Source organism: Crotalus tigris, unplaced genomic scaffold (genome assembly GCF_016545835.1).
Source record: "Crotalus tigris isolate CLP2741 ecotype Arizona unplaced genomic scaffold, ASM1654583v1 scf7180000018221.231157, whole genome shotgun sequence".
NCBI lineage: Eukaryota > Metazoa > Chordata > Lepidosauria > Squamata > Viperidae > Crotalus > Crotalus tigris.
The window spans coordinates 189,846-213,372 of record NW_024096889.1 but is presented as its reverse complement, the minus strand read 5'-3'; the positions used below and the strand labels follow the sequence as shown (position 1 = coordinate 213,372).

Genomic DNA, 23,527 nt, shown 5'->3' with positions numbered 1-23,527 from the left:
TGATAGGGCCAGCTGGAAAGGATGGAATATTCTGAATTGTTGCATGCTTGTTATTATTTCTAAGCATCAAATAAAACAGGAAAGGTGAAACAACCAGATATCCCTCTTCCTCTCAAGATCAAAGTACAGATCACCATTTTTTTGCGTCCAGTTGCAACAGGAAACCAATAAGTTGCAAAAAAAAAAAAAAAAAAAAAATGCAAGAAAAGGTGAGGGGGGGGGAGATGCTCTTAGCTTCTTCATTTTAATTAGATTATCAAGCAACACATTTTGAAAGTATATACAGTACATGTGTACCATTCACCCCGCAATTCCGTTGCTTATCTGTCCAGGTGTCCCGCTGTTTTCGCAGAGTCTTCTGGATGACATTTGTCTTGTAGATTATATGTGGATGTGCCCCTTCTTTTGATTCATATTTCTTCACTGGTTCAATGAAGTAGTCTCCATCAGGCAAGTGGAAGTAACCAGTCTAAGAAGAAATATTTGAATGTCTTGTAATAAAACAATCTGAAGTTGCACATACACACCCATACATATTTACTCACATGCAAGCACAAAACTGATGACAAGTGACCATTTTGGAGGTTAAAGCAGAAACTTGGATTCTGAAGCAAATGTACTCTGAGCAACAATTACACTGCTTGGAAAAATTATACCAATCTGTTTCCAGATTGAAAGGCAGGGCTACAAGCTTCAATCTGATTGTGAAGTCCAACATGACTGAGGATGTTGCTCTACTGCCCTTGCTCTGCAAATTTATAAAAAATAATGGCTAAAGTTGGCTCATGTTTTCAAGAATGTCATTGTCTCTAACACCAAGAAATACTTGATGGCTTTGAAGTTAATGTCTCAGAGCCAACTTTAGATAGAACTCAAAAGCTCTACAGAGAACTTTCAGATCTGCTCTAGTCAGTGGGACGGGTGGAGCCCACCATTTTGCTATGATATTCTCATATTACAATTGCATTTCATTACAGTGAACAAAATCCTGGACTAAGTATTACATTGTTAATTCTTTAGCAAAGTTAAAATCTGTTTCCCTATTTCACGGGTAGGCAACCTTGGCTCTTTTATGACTCGTGGACTTCAACTCCCAGAATTCCTGAACCAGCTATTTGTTTACGGTGTACAGCTGTTCAGTAACAATTTCAACACTTTATCTGAAACTGCCCACACATTTGGAAAACATGAATGAAAATGAGGGATGAACATAAGATCCTTTAATGAAATTCACCTTTTTGATATTGGATACGATTCTAATAGAAAGCAAAGAACCACTAGCAGATGGAAAATCAATCTATTTTTGTTGAATTTTTTTTTCTAAAAAAGATTCTAAGAGGGAGAACAGTTTCAGAAGAGCCAATTATCTGAAGAAGAGGTGAGCTTCTCTAAAGTGGTGGTGTGGCAACAGAAATTAGACAGTCACATTTCAGGGATCGTTTAACTTGGCTTTCTGCACTAAGCAGAGCCAGAGTTGTGATTTACCAGCACAGATAAAACTCCAGCTGTCTTCTGTTACTTAGAAAATCCTTCATTTGTTGCACTGTAGCTAGTTTAATCTTTTAAACGGGCATTTCACTCATAACTTTCTCATTAGTGTTACAATTTTGAGGAACAAAAAGTTTGTGCATTTACCCACAACTGGAGTCCTTCACCTATTCCTATGTTTGGATGAGTAATCACCTCCTCTGCTTTCAGTTTTCTGTATCAGGTCCATGTATTCATATATATTGTAAAAGCATCAAGGACTAAATTTTCAATTAGTCTGTTTACTGAGGCCATACTGATATTTCTTTTTGCCCATGTTAAAGGTTATTAATAAGTAAAAGGGTGATTAAACTCTGATTAAGAACCCAGCACATCAAAACAATAAAAATGTACCACACCGCAGTATTCTTTTTTTTTTTGCTTGTTGATTCACCAAAGTTGTACAATTTGTACAGACGGGCTCCCAGTTGTAAAGATGTCTATTAAGTGCTGCATACAATTCTCATAATGTACTCATTAGTTACTGTGCCCTCCTCTGGAATAGCCTGAAATGTCATAATTAAAAAGACATCTGCTCAGTGTAAACTATCTTCCTACTCAAGTGTTACCTGGCTATTTCCAAGCAGATTATACTGCAAATATTTCCTTTTACTATGTAATAACCTTCACAATGTATTTTGGAAGTTTATTAGTTTTCTACACAACTTGTTCTTTTGCTAACAAACATTGATCTGGATTATGGGAACATCATAAACTTAACGAAGTCATAGAAACCAAGCCAGAAAAGAAAATGAGAAAAAATATTGCTCCATTTCCAAAATGAGAAATACTGGCAAATAACGCCATCTAAAATAGAGCTTTAATCCTCTATTGCCACAGCTACTAAATATAGATAGTCCTAGACCAGGCATGTCAAATTGCCGGCCCGCGAGTCAGATGCATCACGCCGAAACTGTACCCACCCATTGGCGGCAATGAGGAAAAAGTCCCGATACGTCACGCGATGTTACGTGACATCACGAGTTTGATATGCCTGTCCTAGACTTGCAGCCATTCATTTAGTGACAGTTCAAGTTACTGGAAAAAAATGACTTAAGACAGCTTCCCACATTTATGATTGTTGCACAAATGCAACAATCCAAATTTGGGTTCTTTTCTTTTTCTTTCTTTTACATGTATTCTATAATCAAATGTTGAGTCAATTCGATTGTCAGACAGAGATCCACTCACTTGGAACATTTGCTTATTTAATACAATATTCTTATTAACATTTTTTCTTTTGTTGTTGTTGACGTTTTTAGTGTTGAATGTATGTTTTTCTGTTTTTCTATTTTATTCTTGTTGCTAAAACAAGATAAATATTATGAATAATGATCAGAATTTGGGTTCTTGGCAACCGGCATGTATTTGCAATGTTTGCAGCCTCCTGGGGTGACATGATCACCATTTGCAACTTTCCCATCCAGCTTCTGACAAACAAAGTCAATGGGGAAAGCCAGGTTCGCATAACAACCACATGATTCACTTAACAACTGCAGTGATTTGCATAACAACCATGGCCAAAATAAGTCATTACAAGCATATTACTTAGCAGTGGAAATTCTGGTTCCAATTGCAGTCGTAAGTTTGACTCTGAATTCCTTCAAATGTAGATTCTCCTGGGTTACTTCAAAATCCTTGCATATGTCCCTAACCTTCTGTAAAGTGGCCAATTTGTAGCATGAGTGTGAGAGATGAGACTAGTGGTTAGATATCTGGGAAGCATTGTAATCATCTTCATGATACTTAATCAATGTAATTTAAGCCCCAATCCACCACTCCTAAATTACAACCTTGGACAGAAAACTGGTATTTGGGCCTGCTCACAATAATCCAGTTTAGGTTCTTAAATAGTAGCAGAGATATGTGAGTATATGAGATAACTAAAGGCTGGTGATATCTTGAGATCAAAGTACTCATTGCAGCGTCTGCCACCTTGTTGCTATGATGTAGTGATAAATTCAAGTAAATATCAAATGTGTGTCCGGCTATTGGTGCTTAAAACTCAGTATAAGTGTTGCATATGCCCATCAGCAACAACATTTTGCAGGGTTTCCAAAAATTCTCATACTTGTAACTTTTTAAACAGCACTAAGAGCAAGTGAGATTTTTGCTTCCAATGGCTGCTTGTTGTGAAGCCTTTTTTTGCCTTAAGAGAAACAAGAAAAACACAATACAGTACAACACTGTGCCGCATTAAGAACACACCTATGCATCTGGAAGCACCATTTAAATGTTCTAACCCTAACCCTAATTATGGGTCTGCTATGTAGAGTAGAGTAGAGTAGAGTAGAATTCTTTATTGGCCAAAGTGTGATTTGACACACAAGGAATTTGCCTCCGATCCATAAGTTCTCAGTGTATATACAAGCAACAAGTGATAAATCATGATCATAATCATAATACAATCATCATGAATCATAAGATACAACACTCAGTGATAGTCATAAAATACTAAATAAAAGCAATCAACATAAATCATAAGATACAAACAATAAAGTGATAAGATGCTAAAGGAATAGGAAGCTGAAAGAATAAGTCATAAGATGCTAAAGGAATAGGTAATAGGAAAAATGCGAAAGATAATATACACTAGGAATCAGAGCTCCAAGTGAAGAACAAAGTAATATTCATGCATTCATTCATTTCATTTCATTATTTACACTATTTTCCAAGTATATACTGTATTTAGCACAAAATAAAAAACAGGAAAAAGAAGACACAAAATTATAGCAGATGATAACAAACAGAGAATTTAATTAAAAAGGGCAATTACCAGTCCAGCCTTTGAAACTCAATATCTTCTAGATGTGTTGGTCAGTGGAGAGGGGAATAGAGAAGTCCAGCACACCTGGAGAACATCAGGTTTGGGATGGCTAGTTTAACCAATGTTCCAGCCAATTACATGAATCAATTAGAAGATATCAGTCAAATAGAAGAGTTTTCTTAAAGAAAAAGGCAATTTTGCAGCCTCTCCAAACTATCACAGTTGCCCAATTGCCTTAACTGGGAAAACTGAAGGAGATTCTGACTACTAAGCCATCAAAGACAGCAGTAGCCTGATCCAGGAACAACTTTCCCTGTGATACCTAGGTTCTAGGCAACATCAAACCTTCTGCATTTCTTCGTTTATTCAATTTGTAACAACAAGAATAAAAAATATCCAGTAGTCCTTGACTTGCAACCATTTGTTTAGCGATTATTTGAAGTCACAACAGCACTGAAAAAGTGACTTACAACTGGTCCTCACACTTACAACCATCATAGCATCTCCAGAGTCACATGATCAAAATTCAGACACTTGGCAACCGACATGTATTTATGGCAGCTGAATTATCCAGGGGTTATGTATCACCACTTGTGACCTTCCCAGCAGGTGACTGATGAGCAATGTCAATGGGGAAAAGCAGATTCACTTAACAATCATATGATTCACTTAACCACAGTGATTTGCTTAACAACTATTGCAAAAGTTACAAAATCGTGCATGACTCATTTAAGCACCTTGCTTAGCAATGGAAATCGCTGATTGTGCTCGGAAGTCGAGAATTACCTATAAATAAAAAACAACAAACATGCATCATACTAAAACCTTGCTAAAACATACTAAAAAGGTTAAAATTATCTTGAACAGAATCAGTTGCTCATACAAGGCTGTCTTTTTCTTTTGTCATCAGCCTAACACTTGGTGAGACCACATATGTTCAAGGGAAGTGAGTTGTCTGAATCATTGATCACAAGTTCAGTCTGCAAGCTGTCACTGATTACTTAATTCATAGCGCAAATGGCACAGAAACATCATTAGCAGCTTACGGGAGAGAAAAGCATGAGCAGAAGAGCCATATAAGTTATGCTTGAGTTAGAAGTTTGCTAATCATTTCTGGAGAAAGGGGTTGGTAAGATAAGTATAGAACAGTAGTGCCAAACTCAATTTCATTGAGGGCCACATCAGAATTGCGGTTGTCCTTGGGGGGGGGGTGAGTAGGTGTGGCCAGAGTCGGCGCGGCCTACTGGGTGGCCATGGCTGGAGTGGGTATGCCTACTGGGTGGGCATGGCCAGCTGTACATCGTTCGCATCAAGGGTGCCTGTGTGGGTCTGGGCAGGAATGGGACAGATCTGAGGGTCTCTGGCAGAAGGTGGTGAGACCAGGGCAAGCGCCAAGGCATGGTCCACTGGAGGAGCCTGCCGAACCCTTCCCCCGGAGCCCATCAAGCCGGATATGTGAAGTAGGTGAGGGCCATTTGCTGGCCACTTCCAGGCAATAGTGCATTTCTTCATTCCTCACAAAGCGTGACACCTCCCCAGCATGCACCCAGGGGCAGGCCGATGTGGCAGGGGCTGGTTCCTCGCTGTTTCCAGATGGCCTTGTGGAGCTAAGACTGAATGCATTTCAGCATAGAGGGCCACCACAAAATTGTACACTAGCTCTCGGCCGGCCTGGGCCGGGGCCAAGGCAGCGGGGGCCATTCCCTCACTGTTTCCAGGACGGCTTCGCGGGCCACATGAAACCACATCATGGGCCGCATCCGGCCCCCAGGCCTTGTGTTTGACATGGCTGGTATAGAAGAAGAGTTTTGTTGGATCGAAGATGCAGCTATAAGAACTATAAGTAGTTCTTGAGTTAAAACCATTCATTTAGCAACCATACAAAATTACAATGGCATTGGAAGTGACTTATGACTGATCCTCGGACATATGACTGTTGCTGAATCCCCACAGTGACCCGATCAAAATTCGGGTACTTGGCAGCAAGTGTGTACTTAGGAAGGTTGCGGTGTCCCAGAATCCCAGGATCATATGATCACCATTCATAGCCAGCTTTTGACAAGGAAAGTCAATGGGGAAAGTCTGATTCATTTAATGGCCACATGAGTCACTTAACCCCTGCAGTGATTCAGTTAAATTTTGTATGCTATTTTCAGCAATGGACACATTTTTTAAAAAAAATGGAGAGTTACATCAAAGAGTCAAAGTGCAAATCTGATAGAACAACTAAATTTCCATTCATAAGTGCAAAATTAGGTATGCAAGTATGTACACTGGGTCAAGCCATAATATTTGCTGCAAATGGTCTCAGGTAGTGTTGTTAGCTATGTTATCTAATCGATCAACAAACTATGTTGCTCATGAGTTGGCCCTATACTTATTAAAAATAAAGAAATTGGATTTTGCTATTATTTAAAAAATCTGTGTTGGGGAAAGCATGTCTCGGCGAAGATGGAAAGCACACGTGAGTAGAAAAGTAGGAGCAACATAAGCATCTGCAGACAGAACAGTCCAATTCTTCCCAAGATGATCTTACCAACCCTCCTATTAAATATAAGTTAACAATTTAAGTGATCTAAGAAAAAACATTGCCAATATTTTTTAAATTATATGGGGAGACACCTGGAACTATGCATTAATGATCCTTGACCCATTAGATAATAAAACTATCTGAGATGACTTTCAGCAAGCTCATGCCAATCTGGCAGATTGTTCAAAGTCATACAGAACCATGTTTGCACAATTGCCCAAAAAATAGTTTCAATCAGCTCAAAAGTCCAAGGCTTTAGAAACTGTGAGATTATACAGTACACTGGCAAGGCCAGATGGAAAGAAATTGAAATCAGGCAAGACCTTTATCAAAGCACCAGGTCATGTGTCCACCATATCCAAGGTCAAGCAATGTGTAGGGGTGGAAGACAGATACACAAGACTGAAACCTTGAGGTTGTATATATTGTTCCCTTATTTGATTCCACAGCAGCTGTCTCTTACTGCTGAAAGTGAAGCTCTGAGTAAAGTTGTTAGAGTGAAGCTTTCTTTCTTCTCTGTTTCTGCTTTGCATCTAGTCTGTTTCTGCTTTGCATCTAATCTTTGCTCAGTACTTTCTAAAAAAAATGTTCACAGGTAAGGCAGGTTTTATTATCTACAGCAGTTTCCCCCCTGGTGTTTGGAAGATAATTAATTGTTCATTATTCTCCCCAGTAATAAGATCTGTCTACTCACCAAGGTTTATATTGGGGGTGTCAAACTCAATTTCATCAGCATTGCGGTTGCCCTCGGGGGAGGGGGGCTGGATGGGTGTGGCCAGGGTAGGTGCAGCCTATTGGGTGGGCATGGATGGAGTCGGTGTGGCCTACTGGGTAGGCATGGCCAGCTCTACATTGTTTGCATCAAGGATGCCTGTGGGGGCCTGGGCAGGAGTGGGACAGATCTGAGGGTCTCTGGCAGAAGGGGGTGGAACCGGGGCAAGCACCAAGGCATGGTCCATTTCTTCATTCCTCACAAAGGTGACACCTCTCCAGCATGCACCCAGGGGGCAGGGCCGACACAGCAGGGGCTGGTTCCTTGGTGTTTCTAGACGGCCTTGTGGAGCTAAGACTGAATGTGTTTCAGCATAGATGGCCACCACAAAATTGTACATTGGCTCCTGGCTGGCCTGGGCCAGGGCCAAGGCAGCGGGGCCCGTTGCCTCACTGTTTCCAGGATGGCTTCGCGGGCCACATGAAACCAGTTCGTGGGCTGCATCCGGCCCCCAGGCCTTGTGTTTGACATGTCTGGTTTATATCTTTACAAGATGGTGGATTTGTAGGCACTGTTCCAGAATTCAGTGCTGGAGTTTTAAGAAACAACCAAGATACATGTACTACTTATGACTTGGTTAATATTTCCCTTGAACTGTGCCATTTTAAAAAAAACCTGTCAAAGAAAATAGACTGGCTGGTTTGAGAAAAAAACTGAGTGGGTACAGAATATTGCTGAGAAATGAATTTACAGTCTTTCTTGAATATAGTCACTGAGGTATACAGTCACAGAATTAAAGGACTGAGCCAATCAGCTGAACAAAGCTTTGCCTCAGGAGGAAAGCTCATGGTTGAAAGCTATAGATAACGTCGGTACAACCATTTGTTTAAAGTAACTTACAACCGGTCCTCATACTTATGACTATCGCAGCATCCCCATGGTCACATGATCAAAATTAGGTTGCTCAACAATCAACATACATTTCTGACAGTTGCAGAATCCCAGAGTGATATGATTGCCATTTCCGGCCTTCCCAGCTGGCTTTCAACCAGTAAAGATCTTGGAAAAGTAGGATTTGCTTAACACAGGGACCTTCAAACGTGGCAACTTTAAGACTTGTGGACTTCAACTCTCAGAATTCCTCAATTCTGGGAGTTGAAGTCCACAAGTCTTACAAGTGTCAAGTTTGGTGACCCCTGGCTTAACAACTGCACGACTCACTTAACCTCTGCAGTGATTCACTTAACAACTGTGGCAAAAAAGATTGTAAAATCAGGCACGACCTGTTTAACAGCCATTCTGCTTAGCAATAGAAAGCTTGGTCCAACTGAGGTCATAGGTCAAGGACTATCCATACTATCTTCAGATTGTAAACCTAAATTTCTTTCCATAAACCTATCTTTCTTTTGCAATACACATTGTTCGTGCAAGTAAATATTATTGCAAGGAAGAGTCTTCAACTGCCATTTGGCTTTGGACGACATATGTGTAATTTGGGTAAGTATTGGGAAACTGCAGCCTTGACTCAAAAAAGAGATTCTCTGATAGAGAGGACATTAAGCCAGCAAGAACTAGTGTAGCATAGAAATTAAGCTGTTGACCCAAGACGAGAGAAACTTAAATTAAAGTTTAACTTCAAGCATGGATACTCTGGGCTAGTTTTTATTTATCTGTTTGTATTCCATCTTTATTATTTTTACAAAGAACTCAAAGCAGCAAACGTATCCAACATATCCCCCTCCTCCTATTTTCCCCACAACAATAACCCGGTGAAGTTCAAAATCTGGATTTCCCCCCCCCCATGTTTGCTTTTCTTTTCTCTCAATCTCATTTTTCGTGGATAAGCCTAAACAAACGGCATTTTGTCCTTTTTAAATCTCTGGACAGCACTTAAAATGTTAGGTTAAAATAACAAATAATTGTAACAATGGCAAAGAATAAGACCCATCAAGTCATTTTCAAGTTTGTTGCTAATGTTAAGAAGCTCTTCTGCTGCAATCAACAGAACTTTGCAATGTTTAATGTTAGTGGGGCTGGCCCCAAAGTTCTTTAAAATGTCTCTCTTGGGAGATTTCCTAGAAATAAAGGCATCCTTGGCACAGATTTTCTGGAAATAAAGCCATCCTTGGCACGTTTGCCATCCAAGATGATGTATGAGTCAGACTTCACAAAAGATTACAAGATAATCTGGAACACAGCCCAGGAAAAAACAGCTGTGATTTAACTACATCAAGTCTCAACTTTCAAAATAAATCTGATTGTCCTGAACTCCTATCTGCTTTTTTTACAAGATTTTTAAAAATCCTTGAATTGCTCAAAGGATTATGTCCTAAAGTACATTTATAATAATAAAAAGTTACATTCATAACTATACTTTACATCAGCGGTTCTCAACCTATGGGTCACGACCCCATTTGGGGTCGAACGACCATTTTACGGGGGTCGCCAAACAACGCCGTCACACAAAGGTTGAGAACCACTGCTTTACATAATATCTCATGTAAAAAGATTTAAGTAATTTGCATTTCTTAAGAGGATGGTTCTATTGTCTACTTTGAAAAGCTTCTGATGAAAAATCTGTATTTTTATTTTATCCTGGTTGTATTTCATGTGCAGGCAAGTGGAAAATATAGCCTGCAATTGATTAATCCATGCAGTGTGTAGAACAGAATGTCTGCAGCATTGACAGAAAAGTAATAATTTACTTTCCAGCCAGCATTTGAGGAATAAACCTAAACACAATGGAAAATGTTTCCTGTTTAGGATAATAAAATAAACTTTTCTAGGGATAACCATGTGTTGGTGATTTGACATGTCATGAATTTCATTAGACATTTAAGAAAAGAAATAGAAATTCCCTTTTATAATTTACATATAGTATTCCTATTTCTCTGGCTGTTCAGGAAATTCCTCTACTTTTACTAACTGGACGATTCAGTAAAATTTTCCTTGAGAAAAGAATCTCAGAGAAATACAGGCCACTTCAAATAATCAGAGATTATTAATGAACTATATAGATTTGACTGCCTAAATTAAAGTTTATGTTACAAATACTACTATCCTTTCCACTAACAGCATCATTTGCATGATCTATCACTAATGAAAACTGGCAACTAGTTGTCATGACTATTTTCTATTCTGTTCCAAAACTCTTCATTGCCTTCACTTCAGTCTTGCCTGACCTTGATCTCTGTATTAAACAACACCTTGAAGCCAGAATGCCTACCCAATCTGCAGATCCTCAAAGCTATATCCCCACAATAATTAGGAAAATTTGCTATATAGGTAACCCTTGTCTTAAAGTCATTCGTTGTAATTTCTCTAATACTATGTTCTCTCTATAATCAATGAGTAACCTTACATTATTATTATTTTTTCAAAAAATTACTTTGCAAGGTCTTATGCAGAGAACACAATAATTTGTCATACCAGGATTTTGTAAGATTTATCAATTTGTAACAATGCGTGATTATAGAAAGGTGTTACATTTTTTTCAAAATTGTTTGAAGTTAAAATCCAAATAAAATTTCTGGATATGGTCTTTTTCGTCTTTCTATATATATATATATTTGGCTTCCTCCATCGATATTGAAATGTCTTTAAACTACAATTTTTAATCTTAGACTCATATATCTTTCCAAACAAGAAAATGCAGTAAATCTGAAAGCCATGGTAATGTACTGGACAAATCTGAAAACCATGGTAAACATCACATTTGCCAGACAATTTCCTAGCTTTTGCTCTGGATTGTGACTTTTGAAGTTGTTTGATCCTCAGATATTGAAATAATTCTTAACATGTTTAAAGTCCAATTGTTTCTGTTACATCTGGAAAGAGGAGGAAATGTTTTGTCTTATTAAAACAAATGAGGAACAACTGCGATCACATGCATCTGCACTGATTTTCATGGAATGTTCTTGGCAACTTTGTGCGATGCACAACTTAGCCCTTTTAGTGTTGTGCCCCATCTGCAAATGGGAAGATGCGGCTTTAATTTATATATTACATTGTTTTGGCAAGTGTCAGATCAGAGATCAGGTGCCCAGGCAATTGGTTCTTTGGATCCAGAGACAATGAGCACACCAATAAATGAAGGGGTTTAAAGCTTTATTATTAACTCAAGCAAACAGATTTAAAAGCATGGCATAAAAAGCATACATACCAAGCAAAATAATACCCACATCTTTTACAGGCTGTCAGGAGCTCCTTAATAACAATAGCAGAGATACCTCAACAGCATACAGTTTCCACAGTACCCAGCATTAGGTTCCATGGAGAAGCTCCAAACAAACAACTCTAACCCCAAGTTTTTTTTATCAAACCTGGCACCATAACTTCATGGCCCTGCTATGGTCAAAGGACCCCAAGACCTGACCTTGAATGGGTAGCATTTGACTCTGGGATGCAAAGAGATTTGTGAGATTTTCACAACAAGAAAGGCTTTGAAGCTACACAAAGCTTCTCTCCCCTTCGCCTTTATTTAGAAAGCAAAGGTAAAAAAACAACAAGCAGCTTAGTTCAGAATGAGCTCTAAATTTCTAGACTTTTCTTAATATAAAAGAATTCAAAATATGTCACTAAACTCTTTGGAATACCAATGGTCATTGCTGCTACATATATCTATAGCTCTTGTCCCAGCAAATCGTGTCTCTGAAATTTTAAATACAAGATGGCCCCTTTGGTCTGGTCACCAGCTAGACAAAATAATTCAGCAAGAAGCATGACTTTATCATTCCATGTTAGTCTACAAGTAACCGTACTTTCATAAACTGATTTAGCTACAGCTAATGTGCCTATAATACTGGTTCTCTGCTCTGATGCCGGTATATCTGATATAACAATTTGCCTACAAAATGAGAATATGATGAAGTTGTACACCATTTATAAAATATTTTATATCCATTTTTTCTTAAGTTACAACATGGAGGTAAACTTTATTCCATATTTTTTCCTATTGTTATACTGTGACTGTTTCTCTGAAGTTTTGCATCCATTTTATCATACAATTTTTTTATTGTTCAGTCTCTGTATCATTTCTAAGCAACAGATTCTATATAGAATGTGTTCCCTAGGTGGTCTTGATTCTGTATAAGTATTGCCAATTCTGTCATTTTTCTTAGAAGCCCACCCACATTTTTGAGGTCAATTTTTATTTTTCTAGCAATTTATAAGTATGTGATATGTTCTGACTTTCACTAAATCATTCTTGCTGTGCCCTTAATCTCCGATAATGAGATCTGAGTGAACCATATCTGCATATCTGATTTTTCTTACTATAATTAACTAAAATGCATAAAAAGCCTTTTAAAAAGAAGCTAGCAATGAAATTCTTGGCCATTATTTTTCTTGTATATTATTTCTCATATATATTATGTTTCCCATATTTTCAAGATTCCACGTATTTATCAAATTTGTCTTATAGTATACCCATTTAAGTGTTTGTCCTCTTTTGGGTCCCTGTACCATAATATCTATGAAGCCTATTAGCTAGGTCAGCTCTTTCCAATATTTATGTTCTACTGTTTGGGGACTGAATCATTCTGTTAGCCAGGATAAATAGTTTGCTGTGCAATATAGATAGATAAATCATGTAGTAATAAATGCTGAAATACTTTGAAATATCTTTTACCATATATGGTGCATGTAAAAAAACCCTTCAAAAGTATTTTAGAATGAAGTATTTAGGAAATTTTAGAAATCAAATTTGAAATGAAACCACAGGGTTTTTTATTACTAAGCATAATTCTAAGACATATCAATAGAAAATATCACGATTTACTAAGATACATATTCACAATCACAAATACTGAGAAAGAGATGCATCACCAATGATACAGGGAAGTTAAATATAGAGGATATGCAGTAATAACAAAACTAACAGCATATATTCATAACAGACATTTCACCAAATTTAAGTCCCGAGTGACTCTTGTGAATTGAGCGGCTGTATATGAATTCGATAAAATAAATATTTAATCCCTGTTTTAATACAAATCATTGTCTAGATCAGGCGTCTCCAACCTTTGCAGCTTTAAGACTTGTGGACTCAACTCCCAGAATGGGAAATTCAGAGAATTGAAGTCCATAAGTCTTATATTGCCAAGGTTGGAGATCCCTGGCCTACATGGATGTCAGTATCTAGAGAAATTCACCTGATTTCAAAAAGGTTAAAAGGGTTTAATTGAGTTTCTCCCTGATTTGTTTTCTCTTGAAACTTTTTCATCATCTTGCCTGCTTTTTTGTGTGCTTAATTTATTATTTTCCCCACCTCTTTGTTTTTCCTGATTTCTTTCCATTTTCCCTTGTTTACTTTTTAGGGGCTACAGTATTGATTGATCAGTTGAGTGATTCATTCAGTCATTCAGTCATTTTTGGAGCTACAGGATAATGGGAAATATTTTAATTTCCTCTCCTTGCAGCCAGTCACATGTATTATTCATATTGTAAATTCAGATCATGATTAATGATTATGCCATTTTAGACAGAACTGTGGTGGAATGTAGTCCAGCCACAGGAGGAGAAGCAAAGAGACAGTTCAGTGTGGAATCTTTGGTATATAGGAAAAAAACAGGGTAGACCCTTCCTAACATTTCACAGGGTACAGGCAGTCCTCAACTTACAACAGTTCATTTAGTGACCATTCAGAGTTACAACGGCACTGAAAAAAGTGACTTATGACTGTTTTCATACTTATGATGTTGCAGCAACTCCATGTCACATGATAAAAATTTGGATGCCTGGCAATTGATTCCTATTTATAACGGTTGGGCTTATGTGATCCCCTTTTGCAAACTTCTGACAACCAAAGTCAATGGGGACACCAGATTCATTTAACAACTTCACAACTGCAGGGATTCACTTAACAACTGTGGCAAGAAAGGTCATAAAATGGGGCAAAAATCACTTAACAAATGTCTTGACTTAGCAACAAAAATTTTGGGCTCAGTTGTGGTCATAAGTCAAAGACTACCTGTATATCTAATAGTTATGAGATTTATGCTTTAGTCTGGCAAGATTCCTGCCTAACAGCGAGTAATAAAGAAACTGCTCTGGAGTAACTTCTTGTTTCTTTCTTGGTTCCTTGCACCTGACAAGAACAAATTATGTATTTTTAATGGAAAGGCAATAAATCCTTAACTGAAACAGGATTTCATTTCTATGATAGACAGCACACCATATCCTTCCTTCCCAGGGCAGTATTGAAACATTAAATTGTAATTAGGTGCAACATGAGGTGCAAGATACTATTATAAGAAAGCACTGCATGTTTTTCAGCACATTTCAGGCCCTGATGATTAATGCCAAAAGTTTCCAAGATAGTTTGCACAGAAATAAGGAAATTATGTTCCTCATTTACCTTGTACTATCAAAGTTCTAGAAAGACCAAGCCAATGTAAGTGATCTATTTATGACAATTAAAACACTACCTTCTGAGCTTTCAAACATTCTCCACTGAAATCTCTTCAACTGGGTACTGAAGTAATGAATTTGTTGTGGTTTTACCTAAGAAGACCAGCTTGGTGTCAGCTATTCATGCTTCAGTTACTCCTAGACTAGAATATATCCTATAAGAGTATGCCTTTATGGAGGCTGTCTCTGTTGCTTTAATTGGTCCAAAATGTAGTCAGATTTTCCCTATTCACAGGAGAAAAAATTCATAACTCTAATTTTATGTCAATTCTGTTGGCTTTCTGTTTGATTTTGGACTCATAAGGACCCTTACCCCTTGCTGTAGTACAACTCCACAGATGAATTATTCATATCGCTCAATAAACGTTACACTCTGGGCTGGGATCAATAGAACAAATTCTTGTGCAACTCAGAACAACTCTGCATTATGCAACCCAGCGAACTGTTCATTCTGCCATTTTAACCTTCAGCAAAAGGTCTGGAAACCAATGAATTAATTCAGAAACTTTCTCAGTTCTAAGCTACATCTATATACTACTAAAATTCTCATGATTGTTTGTAATGTTAAACTGAAATTGGGAGGTATAGGGCAATGATTATTGGACCAAGGAAGCTCAAATGGGGAGTGAAGCTATTTTCCAAGGCTCCTGAAGGCAGGACAAGAAGCAACGGATGGAAACTAAGCAAGGAGAGAAGCAACCTAGAACTAAGGAGAAACTTTCTGACAATTAGAACAATTAACCAGTGGAACAACCTGCCTCCAGAAGCAGTGAATGCTCCAACACTGGAAGTTTTTAAGAAGAGACTGCACAGCCATTTGTCTGAAATGATATAGGGTTTCCTACCTGAACAGGGGTTGGACTAGATGACCTTTCCAACTTTATTATTATTATTAATAGAATGACAGGACCCATTATTCCCATGAGCATTAAATTTGGGGAAATTGTGGCTGCTTCAGGGCCACCATGCCTTCTGACTACATTTTCCAGAAACTTATAGGTTGCATGGTTTAAGGGAACATAGAAGGGCATATTTTTGCCCTCTTTTCCACCTACCTCTGTCCCCTACACCCAACTGGCTGGCAGTAAGCCTGACAGGCGAATGCCAATTGGCTGCTTTGGAACCAAGACTGAAATCTGAAATCTCTTAACAGCAGTGGGCAGGATAAGGGAGTGACTCTGATGTCTGCATCCAGTTTTGTTCACCACAATATAAAAAAAGATGTTGAGACTCTAGAAAGAGTATGGAGAAGTGCAACAAAGGTGATTAGGGGACTGAAGGTTAAAACATATAAAGAACAGTTGCTGGAATTGGTATGTCTAGTTTAATGAAGAGAAGGACTAGGGTGACACAATAGCAATGTTCCAATTCTAAGGGGCTGCCAAAAAGAAGAGGGGAGTCAATCTATTCTACAAAGCACCTGAAGGCAGGACAAGAAGCAATGGATGGAAACTAATCAAAGAGAGAAGCAACCTAGAACTAAATAGAAATTTACTGATAGAACAATTAACCAGTAGAATTGCTTGCCTCCAAAAGTAGTGGGTGCTCCAATTCTGGAGGTTTTTAAGATGAGATTGGATAGCCGTTTATTTGAAATGGTATGGGGTCTCCTGATGAAGCAGGGGTTGAAGACCTCTGGTTTCATTTCCAACTCTGTTATTCTGTTATTATTATTCTGTTTTCCTCTTTGGAGGAAGGGGTCCTTGGGGAATTCCAGGATGGGGTGGAGGGCTGCATTTTTCCTGGTGACTCACAGCTCCCATTGTTCCTCCTTCCTTCAGCAAAATGCAAGCATTTCCACAGCTCAACTAAAGAAGAGGAAGAATGATTTCCAAGCTCCCTGCCACAAAGTCAATGGGGAAGCTGGCAGCAAGTAGGAAGTTGCTGATGTCCCCACTGCTTTTTTGTCCATCTATGATCATTCTGTTTCTCGTTCAGGTAAGGAAACATCTCTGAATGCATGACCCAATGGATCATGGGCTGTCCAGTGTATTTGAAAAATATGGAGTGCAGATTAACAGGGATTAGTTTTGCAGAGATAGTTCTACTGGCCAATAACTGGCATCTATTTTATTGTACAGTAATGATTTTGTATATGTACGACCATAAAGTTGCATTATGTCTAAGCTTTATTTTGTTTAAAAAATGACATTTTTGACACAGTGCGCATCTAGCTAACTAGCAGAAATAAGGGAGCCAACATAGAATGAGTATGTCACTATGAATTATGCCATGACTGATAAGCCACTGACTCACACAACAAAATAACAATTTCCTGGGAAATTCATAAAAGTCATAAATGAGGAAAGGTATTGAAAAAGAATGCGGCAATAGTTTGCTCTGCAGATACAGCGGTAATCTATAAGATAATAAAAATGTAGCATAAGTTTATATCTTTGCTTTATCATATGAGACCCAAATGACCTGCCCTGCCCAGATAAAACCCATCGACCAAAGAATAGAAGATTTCCCCATCATCTCATAATACAACCCAGGGGCAGTCCTAATAAAGGAAACATAGAGACTTCCATCCTCCATCAGTTGATGATCTCAACATCCCATCCCCTTTAACAAGGGATTTCCTAATCTCTGATGCCTTCCTGAAAGGACCACATTGACTAACACTAGAAATAACCCCAAGCACCCTGACAAGGACCCGCCTAGCTTCCCAAATTGGCTGGCAAATCAGATCCATATAGACCAGTGTTTCTCAACCTTGACAATTTTAAGGCATGTGGACTTCAACTCCCAGAATTCCACAGCCAACATTGCTGGCTGTGGAATTCTGGGAGTTGAAGTCCACATGCCTTAAAATTGTCAAGGTTGAGAAACACTGATGTAGACCTTTACCTGATTTCTTGTTTGGTACCCCTCTTTCTTGCAAAGCAAGTACCCCACCATCATTGCAACAAAGCTCAGAGTACCAAGGACCCTTCATTTCAACTGTGAGCTACAACTATATTCTCCTTTAAAGTTCATTTCTTCTCTGTGTTGCATTCCTTCTTCAGATGGAATCCACAGCAGTTTCAGTTAGTATGTGATATTCCATATTCAGTATGGAGAACCATTGTTGATGAACGCTCCACCACTTATCTTCTACCAGTTACATGAGGCTATAATCTTTTTTTTTTTAATCTCTTTCAAATGAAATTTGATTTCAGATGATTCTATGGACATGCCTTTGAAACATGGAAGTGGTTTGCCATTGTCTTTTTCTAAAACACTGTTTTACTTCCCTATCTTGTCTACAAATCAAGAAATTCTTGGTGGTCTCCCATTCAAATACTAACCAGATTTGATTTTGCTTAGCTTTTTAGGATCAGCTAAAGTGCTGCCACTTAGCTGGGTTTTGGATTGTACTATTTACTTGCAAATGTTCTGAGCCTAAAACAGGCTGTTCTGGCCTTGAAACAGGCATATTCGAAATATTATGGGTCTGGAACATACTATGACAGAATACTTTGTAGTTATGGATCTACTCCAATTTCAGAAAGGAGCCGTTCTGAATATTTCAATGTCAGAAGTTCAGAACATTCCATAAGAGAACATTTTCCTCAGTCCTAGCTTAAAGGCTTAACAATTCCATGAAGGAGAGAGAAAAAAAAGTAGCAATTTTGTGATCATTCATTTCAGATAGCTTGCTTGAATAACTCGGGTCTCATATTAAAATCAATAAAAATGTTATCATCAGAGGAACAGTTTCCTGATTTATTATGTCATCATTCCACCACGTCCTTAATCAATACCACATACGCAGAATTTATTTATGACTCTACTTTACATTCGAGAGCCATTCTTTTGAATGGTATTTTTTATGGCTGTTTTCCTGCTACAGTCCTGGCATAAAAAAAGTTTGCTAAGTCACTCTGAGAAACAACAAAATTTCTAAAACATAACTATTTGTAGGATATGGGTCTTTAATTTAGGATTCATTTTTAGGCTTGGGATTTATTTATTTATTTTAATTCCAGCTTTAGAATAACTGAGTTGGAAAAGATCTTGTAGGTCTTCTAGACCAACCCCCTGCTCAGGAAGTAGACCCTATATACCATTTCAGACAAACGGTTGTCCAATCTTTTCTTAAAAGCCTCCAGTGTTGGAGCATCCACAACTTCTGGAGTCAAGTCGTTCCACTGATTAATTGTTCTCACTGTCAGGAAATTTCTTCTTATTTCTAGGTTGCTTCTCTCCTTATTTCATTTATAGAGCTGCCCATCTCACAAGCAGGTTACTCTGAGCAGCAGCAACATGAGTATAACAATAAATATCCACAATCATCATATTTAACAAATATTAAATACATTTTTAAAAATTATAAGAATAAATAAATGGATGTTTACAGTAATGGACCTGCCTGACTAGTTTATCATTTACTAGACTCCCCTGGCCTGCTGGCATAACCAAGTCTTGAGAGACTTTCAGAAGTTTAGAAGTGATGATTACAGAGTTTGAAAAACCAAGATTCATCATAAATGTTTAATCTTATACATATTTTCCTGCTATTGAAGTCTGCTCAGCCAGACAAATGAATCATCAACACCTAATCATAGGTATGCATATTTTTCTTTTATGTAGTGTTACTGATTAACTTTACAATTCTATAGTAACAGTGGATTTGTTATGGATTAATGTGGTGGGCTAAATTTCTATAGGTGGACATTCTTGAAGGCAGGACAGGTACAGATTATTTTCACAGACACATCCTTCTGAAAGTAGGTCCCAGAGGATCTCATGTGACAACCCATTCTGTCTGGGTAAAGTTAGCAGAATTTCCTTTGTTTCAAAGAAAACAATTCGAAACAAAAGAACTTATTTCCCAAAAGAAATGATGGATCTTTATATATATCGCAACTTAATGACAGCCATCATATATATCACAACTTAATGACAACTAGGACTGAAATAGACATTTTAAGGCTCTTGATCACTTCACTTAGTCTCAGCTGCAATGTGTAACACATATGGGAGATGGACAGAAAAGAGCATCTTTTCTTCTTCTTCTTCTTCTTCTTCTTCTTCTTCTTCTTCTTCTTCTTCTTCTTCTTCTTCTTCTTCTTCTTCTTCTTCTTCTTCTCCTCCTCCTCCTCCTCCTCTCATTCATTTCTGCAATACTAATTCCCATAAATAGCTGTTGTCAATGCTGCAAATATATAGCTGTATTCTTATGTTCCAGATAGAATGTAAAAACAATATTGTGTGCTTTCTTATTTTATGTTCTCATTTTAATAGGGTACCATTTTTAAAAAGCTGACAACACAAATAGCTATTAGAAAAAGCAGCAGAACATACTACAATAAAAATGTAAGTTATGTAAATTAGCTATTCTGTAATACGGCAATTCTATATCATTAAAACAAAAGTGTCTGATGAAATGGAGACAATCCAAAACTCAAACAAAAAAAAATCAGCCTGTGATTATACTTGCAAAGGGAACAATTTAAGATAATGTTTTTATTATATACAAGCTGTTCTCTTCTCAAACCCTTAAATATGCTATGTTGTATAACTCCTGCCTATGATTTGCAACTCACTTCTTTTAAGAAGGTACAAAAACAGACAACAGTGCTGAAATAATTCCCTCTGATATTACTCATGAAGACTACGAAGCCTCTTCTGCTAACCAGGTTATAGTTCTGGGAGGGGGGGGGTATTAAATACCATACATAAAAGTCACCCTGGCTGGGAATTATTCAGGCAAAACACACCTAAGCAGCATAGACTTTGTCCTGGCTTCCACTGATGACACTAAACTGGCAGGAATAGCCAACACTCCAGAAGACAGGCTTAGGATACAGGAGGATCTGGACAGACTTGAACACTGGGCGCTATCTAACAAAATGAAATTCAATGGTGAAAAAAGTAAGGTTCTACACTTAGGCAAGAAAAACCAAATGCACAGGTACAGTATAGATGTTACCTTGCTCAACAGTAGTAACTGTGAGAGGGATCTTGGAGTCCTAATGGACAATCACTTAAATATGAGCCAGCAGTGTGCTGCAGCTGCCAAAAAAGCCAACACAGTGCTAGATTGCATTAACAGAGGGATAGAATCAAGATCACATGAAGTGTTAATACCACTTTACAATGCCTTGGTAAGGCCATACTTGGAATACTGCATCCAGTTTTTGTCACCACAATGTAAAAAAGATGTTGAGACTCTAGAAAAAGAGTACAGAGAAGAGCAACAAAGATAATTAAGGGACTGGTGGCTAAAACATATAAGGAATGGTTGCTGGAATTGGGTCTATCTAGTTTAATGAAGAGAAGGACTAGGAGTGACATGATAGCAGTGTTCCAATATCTCAGGGGTTGCCACAAAGAAGAGGGAGTCAAGCTATTCTCCAAAGCGCCTGAAGGCAGGACAAAAAGCAACGGATGGAAACTAATCAAGGAGAGAAACAACCTGGAACTAAGGAGAAACTTCCTGACAGTTAGAACAATTAACCAGTGGAACAACCTGCCTCCAGAAGTGGTGAATGCTCCAACACTGGAAGTTTTTAAGAAGAGACTGGATTAGTCTGAAATGGTATAGAAGATTTGTCTGAAATGGTATAGGGTTTCCTAGCTGAGCAGGGGGTTGGACTAGAAGACCTCAAAAGTTCCTTCCAACTCTATTTTTGTTATTGTTATTGATCCTAGGTCTTATACAAGACTTGTCACTAAGATAAAGAGGAACCATTCCTACGCTATTATTTATCTATTACATTTATATGCTGCCAATCTCATTGTTGAAGCAACTCTGGGCAGTTTCAGGTCCAGGAACTTCAACTGAGCATTTTATCTACCAGCTTTTCCCAATCTGATTGAAGTCCAGCATATCAAGAGGGTGCTAACTTGCATGAGACTAAATTACACAGATTATTTTCAGAGACTCAAAACAATAAATGAGATGGAGAGTAGGTCGATAGTATTTGCCTCAAGCAGAAGAACAAATGTTTATTAATATACTATTATACTAAATAATATACTAAATTATTAATAAGTTGCTTCCATAGCATGCTTATACTCCAGTATTAACTGTGGAGTGTTAAGCCTGCTTCTTATAGCTTATTCTCAAACAGATCCAGAGTGCCCTCATTTATAAAATAAAAACTTCAGAAAGGCATTGTTTTTAGAAAGAAGATACAAAGACTTTTGGCTGGACTCACACATGAAGACCACGATAATTTAATTTAGATAATTAAGCCATTAATATGCTTTGCAAAAGGCAAGAGCTCAATTCATATTTATAACAAAGTCAAAACAGCAGACTACTTAGCATAATATTTAAGCCCAGCCATTAAGAAGTAATTTGATAACAGGTAGTCCTCGACTTACAACCACAATTGAGCTTAAAATTTCCATTGTTAAGTAGACAGTTGTTAAGTGAGTTTTGCTTCATTTTACGACTTTTCTTGCCACAGTTGTTTAGTGAATCACTGCAGTTGTTAAGTTAGTAACATGATGGCTTCCCCATTGACTTTACTTATCAGAAAGTCACAAAAGGTGATCACATGACTCTGGGACATGGCAACTGTTATAAATACATATCAGTTGCCAAGTATCTCTATTTTGATCGCATGACTATGGAGATGTTGCAATGGTCATAAGTGTGAAAAGCGGTCATAAGTCACTTTTTTCAATGCTGTTGTAATTTCGGACACTAAACAAATGGTTGTAAATCAAGGACTACCTATACTGACCTTTCTTCCACCCATGCCATATTTTATTTGTGGATTTCATGTATTCATTCAAAGCATATACAGATAAAAGTTTAAAGGTTTCTCAAACTAAAATGCAACACACATAGTAGCTGATTTACCCTCAGCTCACTTAGAAATTTTAGTATACAGTCACGAGGAATCTGTTCACTGCAGACCAATTACTTGATTCAGCTTCTCAGTATTGTATTGATTAAGCAACCTATCTCCAAAAACATTTTAATAAGCTCAGTATAAAGTATAATTTTATAAATATAAAGTTTAAGAGCTGTGATGGTGCAATAATTAAAATGCAGTAAAGCAAGCTGACTCTACTCACTGCTGGGAGTTTGATCCTGACCAACTCAAAATTGACTCAGCCTTCTATCCTTCTGAAGTTGATAAAATGAGGACCCAGACTGCTTAGAGAAGGCTGTAAAGCATTATAAAGTCGTGTATAAGTTTAAGTGCGATTGCTATTAAATATTTTCAGGAAATCAAATGTTACTCAAAATGTACAAAGGTATTGTATAGCTATTTAATCTTTTCTTTCATAATGAGTTTTCTTTCTGTTACTTCACACACACACACACACACACACACATATCAAAGGAAGCAGTAGGAAAATATTAGTGAATTCCAAATGTAAGATGGGGAGATCTGGATGCCTCATAAAAATTCCATAAACGAGACACAGCAATTCCATACCAAAAGTCTTGGAAATCCTCTATAGAACATTAGTCCCTGGAAATATTTCAGCTCTTGAGACTTAGATCAGTTTCACTTCCTATCAGATATGGTGAATATATATATATATATATATATATATATATATATATATATATATATATATATATATATATATATATAAACTGATAGGAACTGAAGTGGAATTGACATTG

The 23,527-nt window shown here is 37.6% G+C and overlaps 1 protein-coding gene across 1 annotated transcript in view; it reads right to left on the bottom strand.

Moving 5' to 3' along the window:
- Nucleotides 1-233: 233 nt before the first annotated feature.
- The window catches only part of LOC120310545 (A disintegrin and metalloproteinase with thrombospondin motifs 12-like), a 38,601-nt gene continuing 15,307 nt past the window's right edge, over nucleotides 234-23,527 (bottom strand). Inside the window, exon 3 of the mRNA XM_039349046.1 lies at nucleotides 234-469. Coding sequence (XP_039204980.1) covers nucleotides 257-469 — 213 coding nt within the window. The 3' untranslated portion in view covers nucleotides 234-256. The remainder of the gene's footprint in view (nucleotides 470-23,527) is intronic.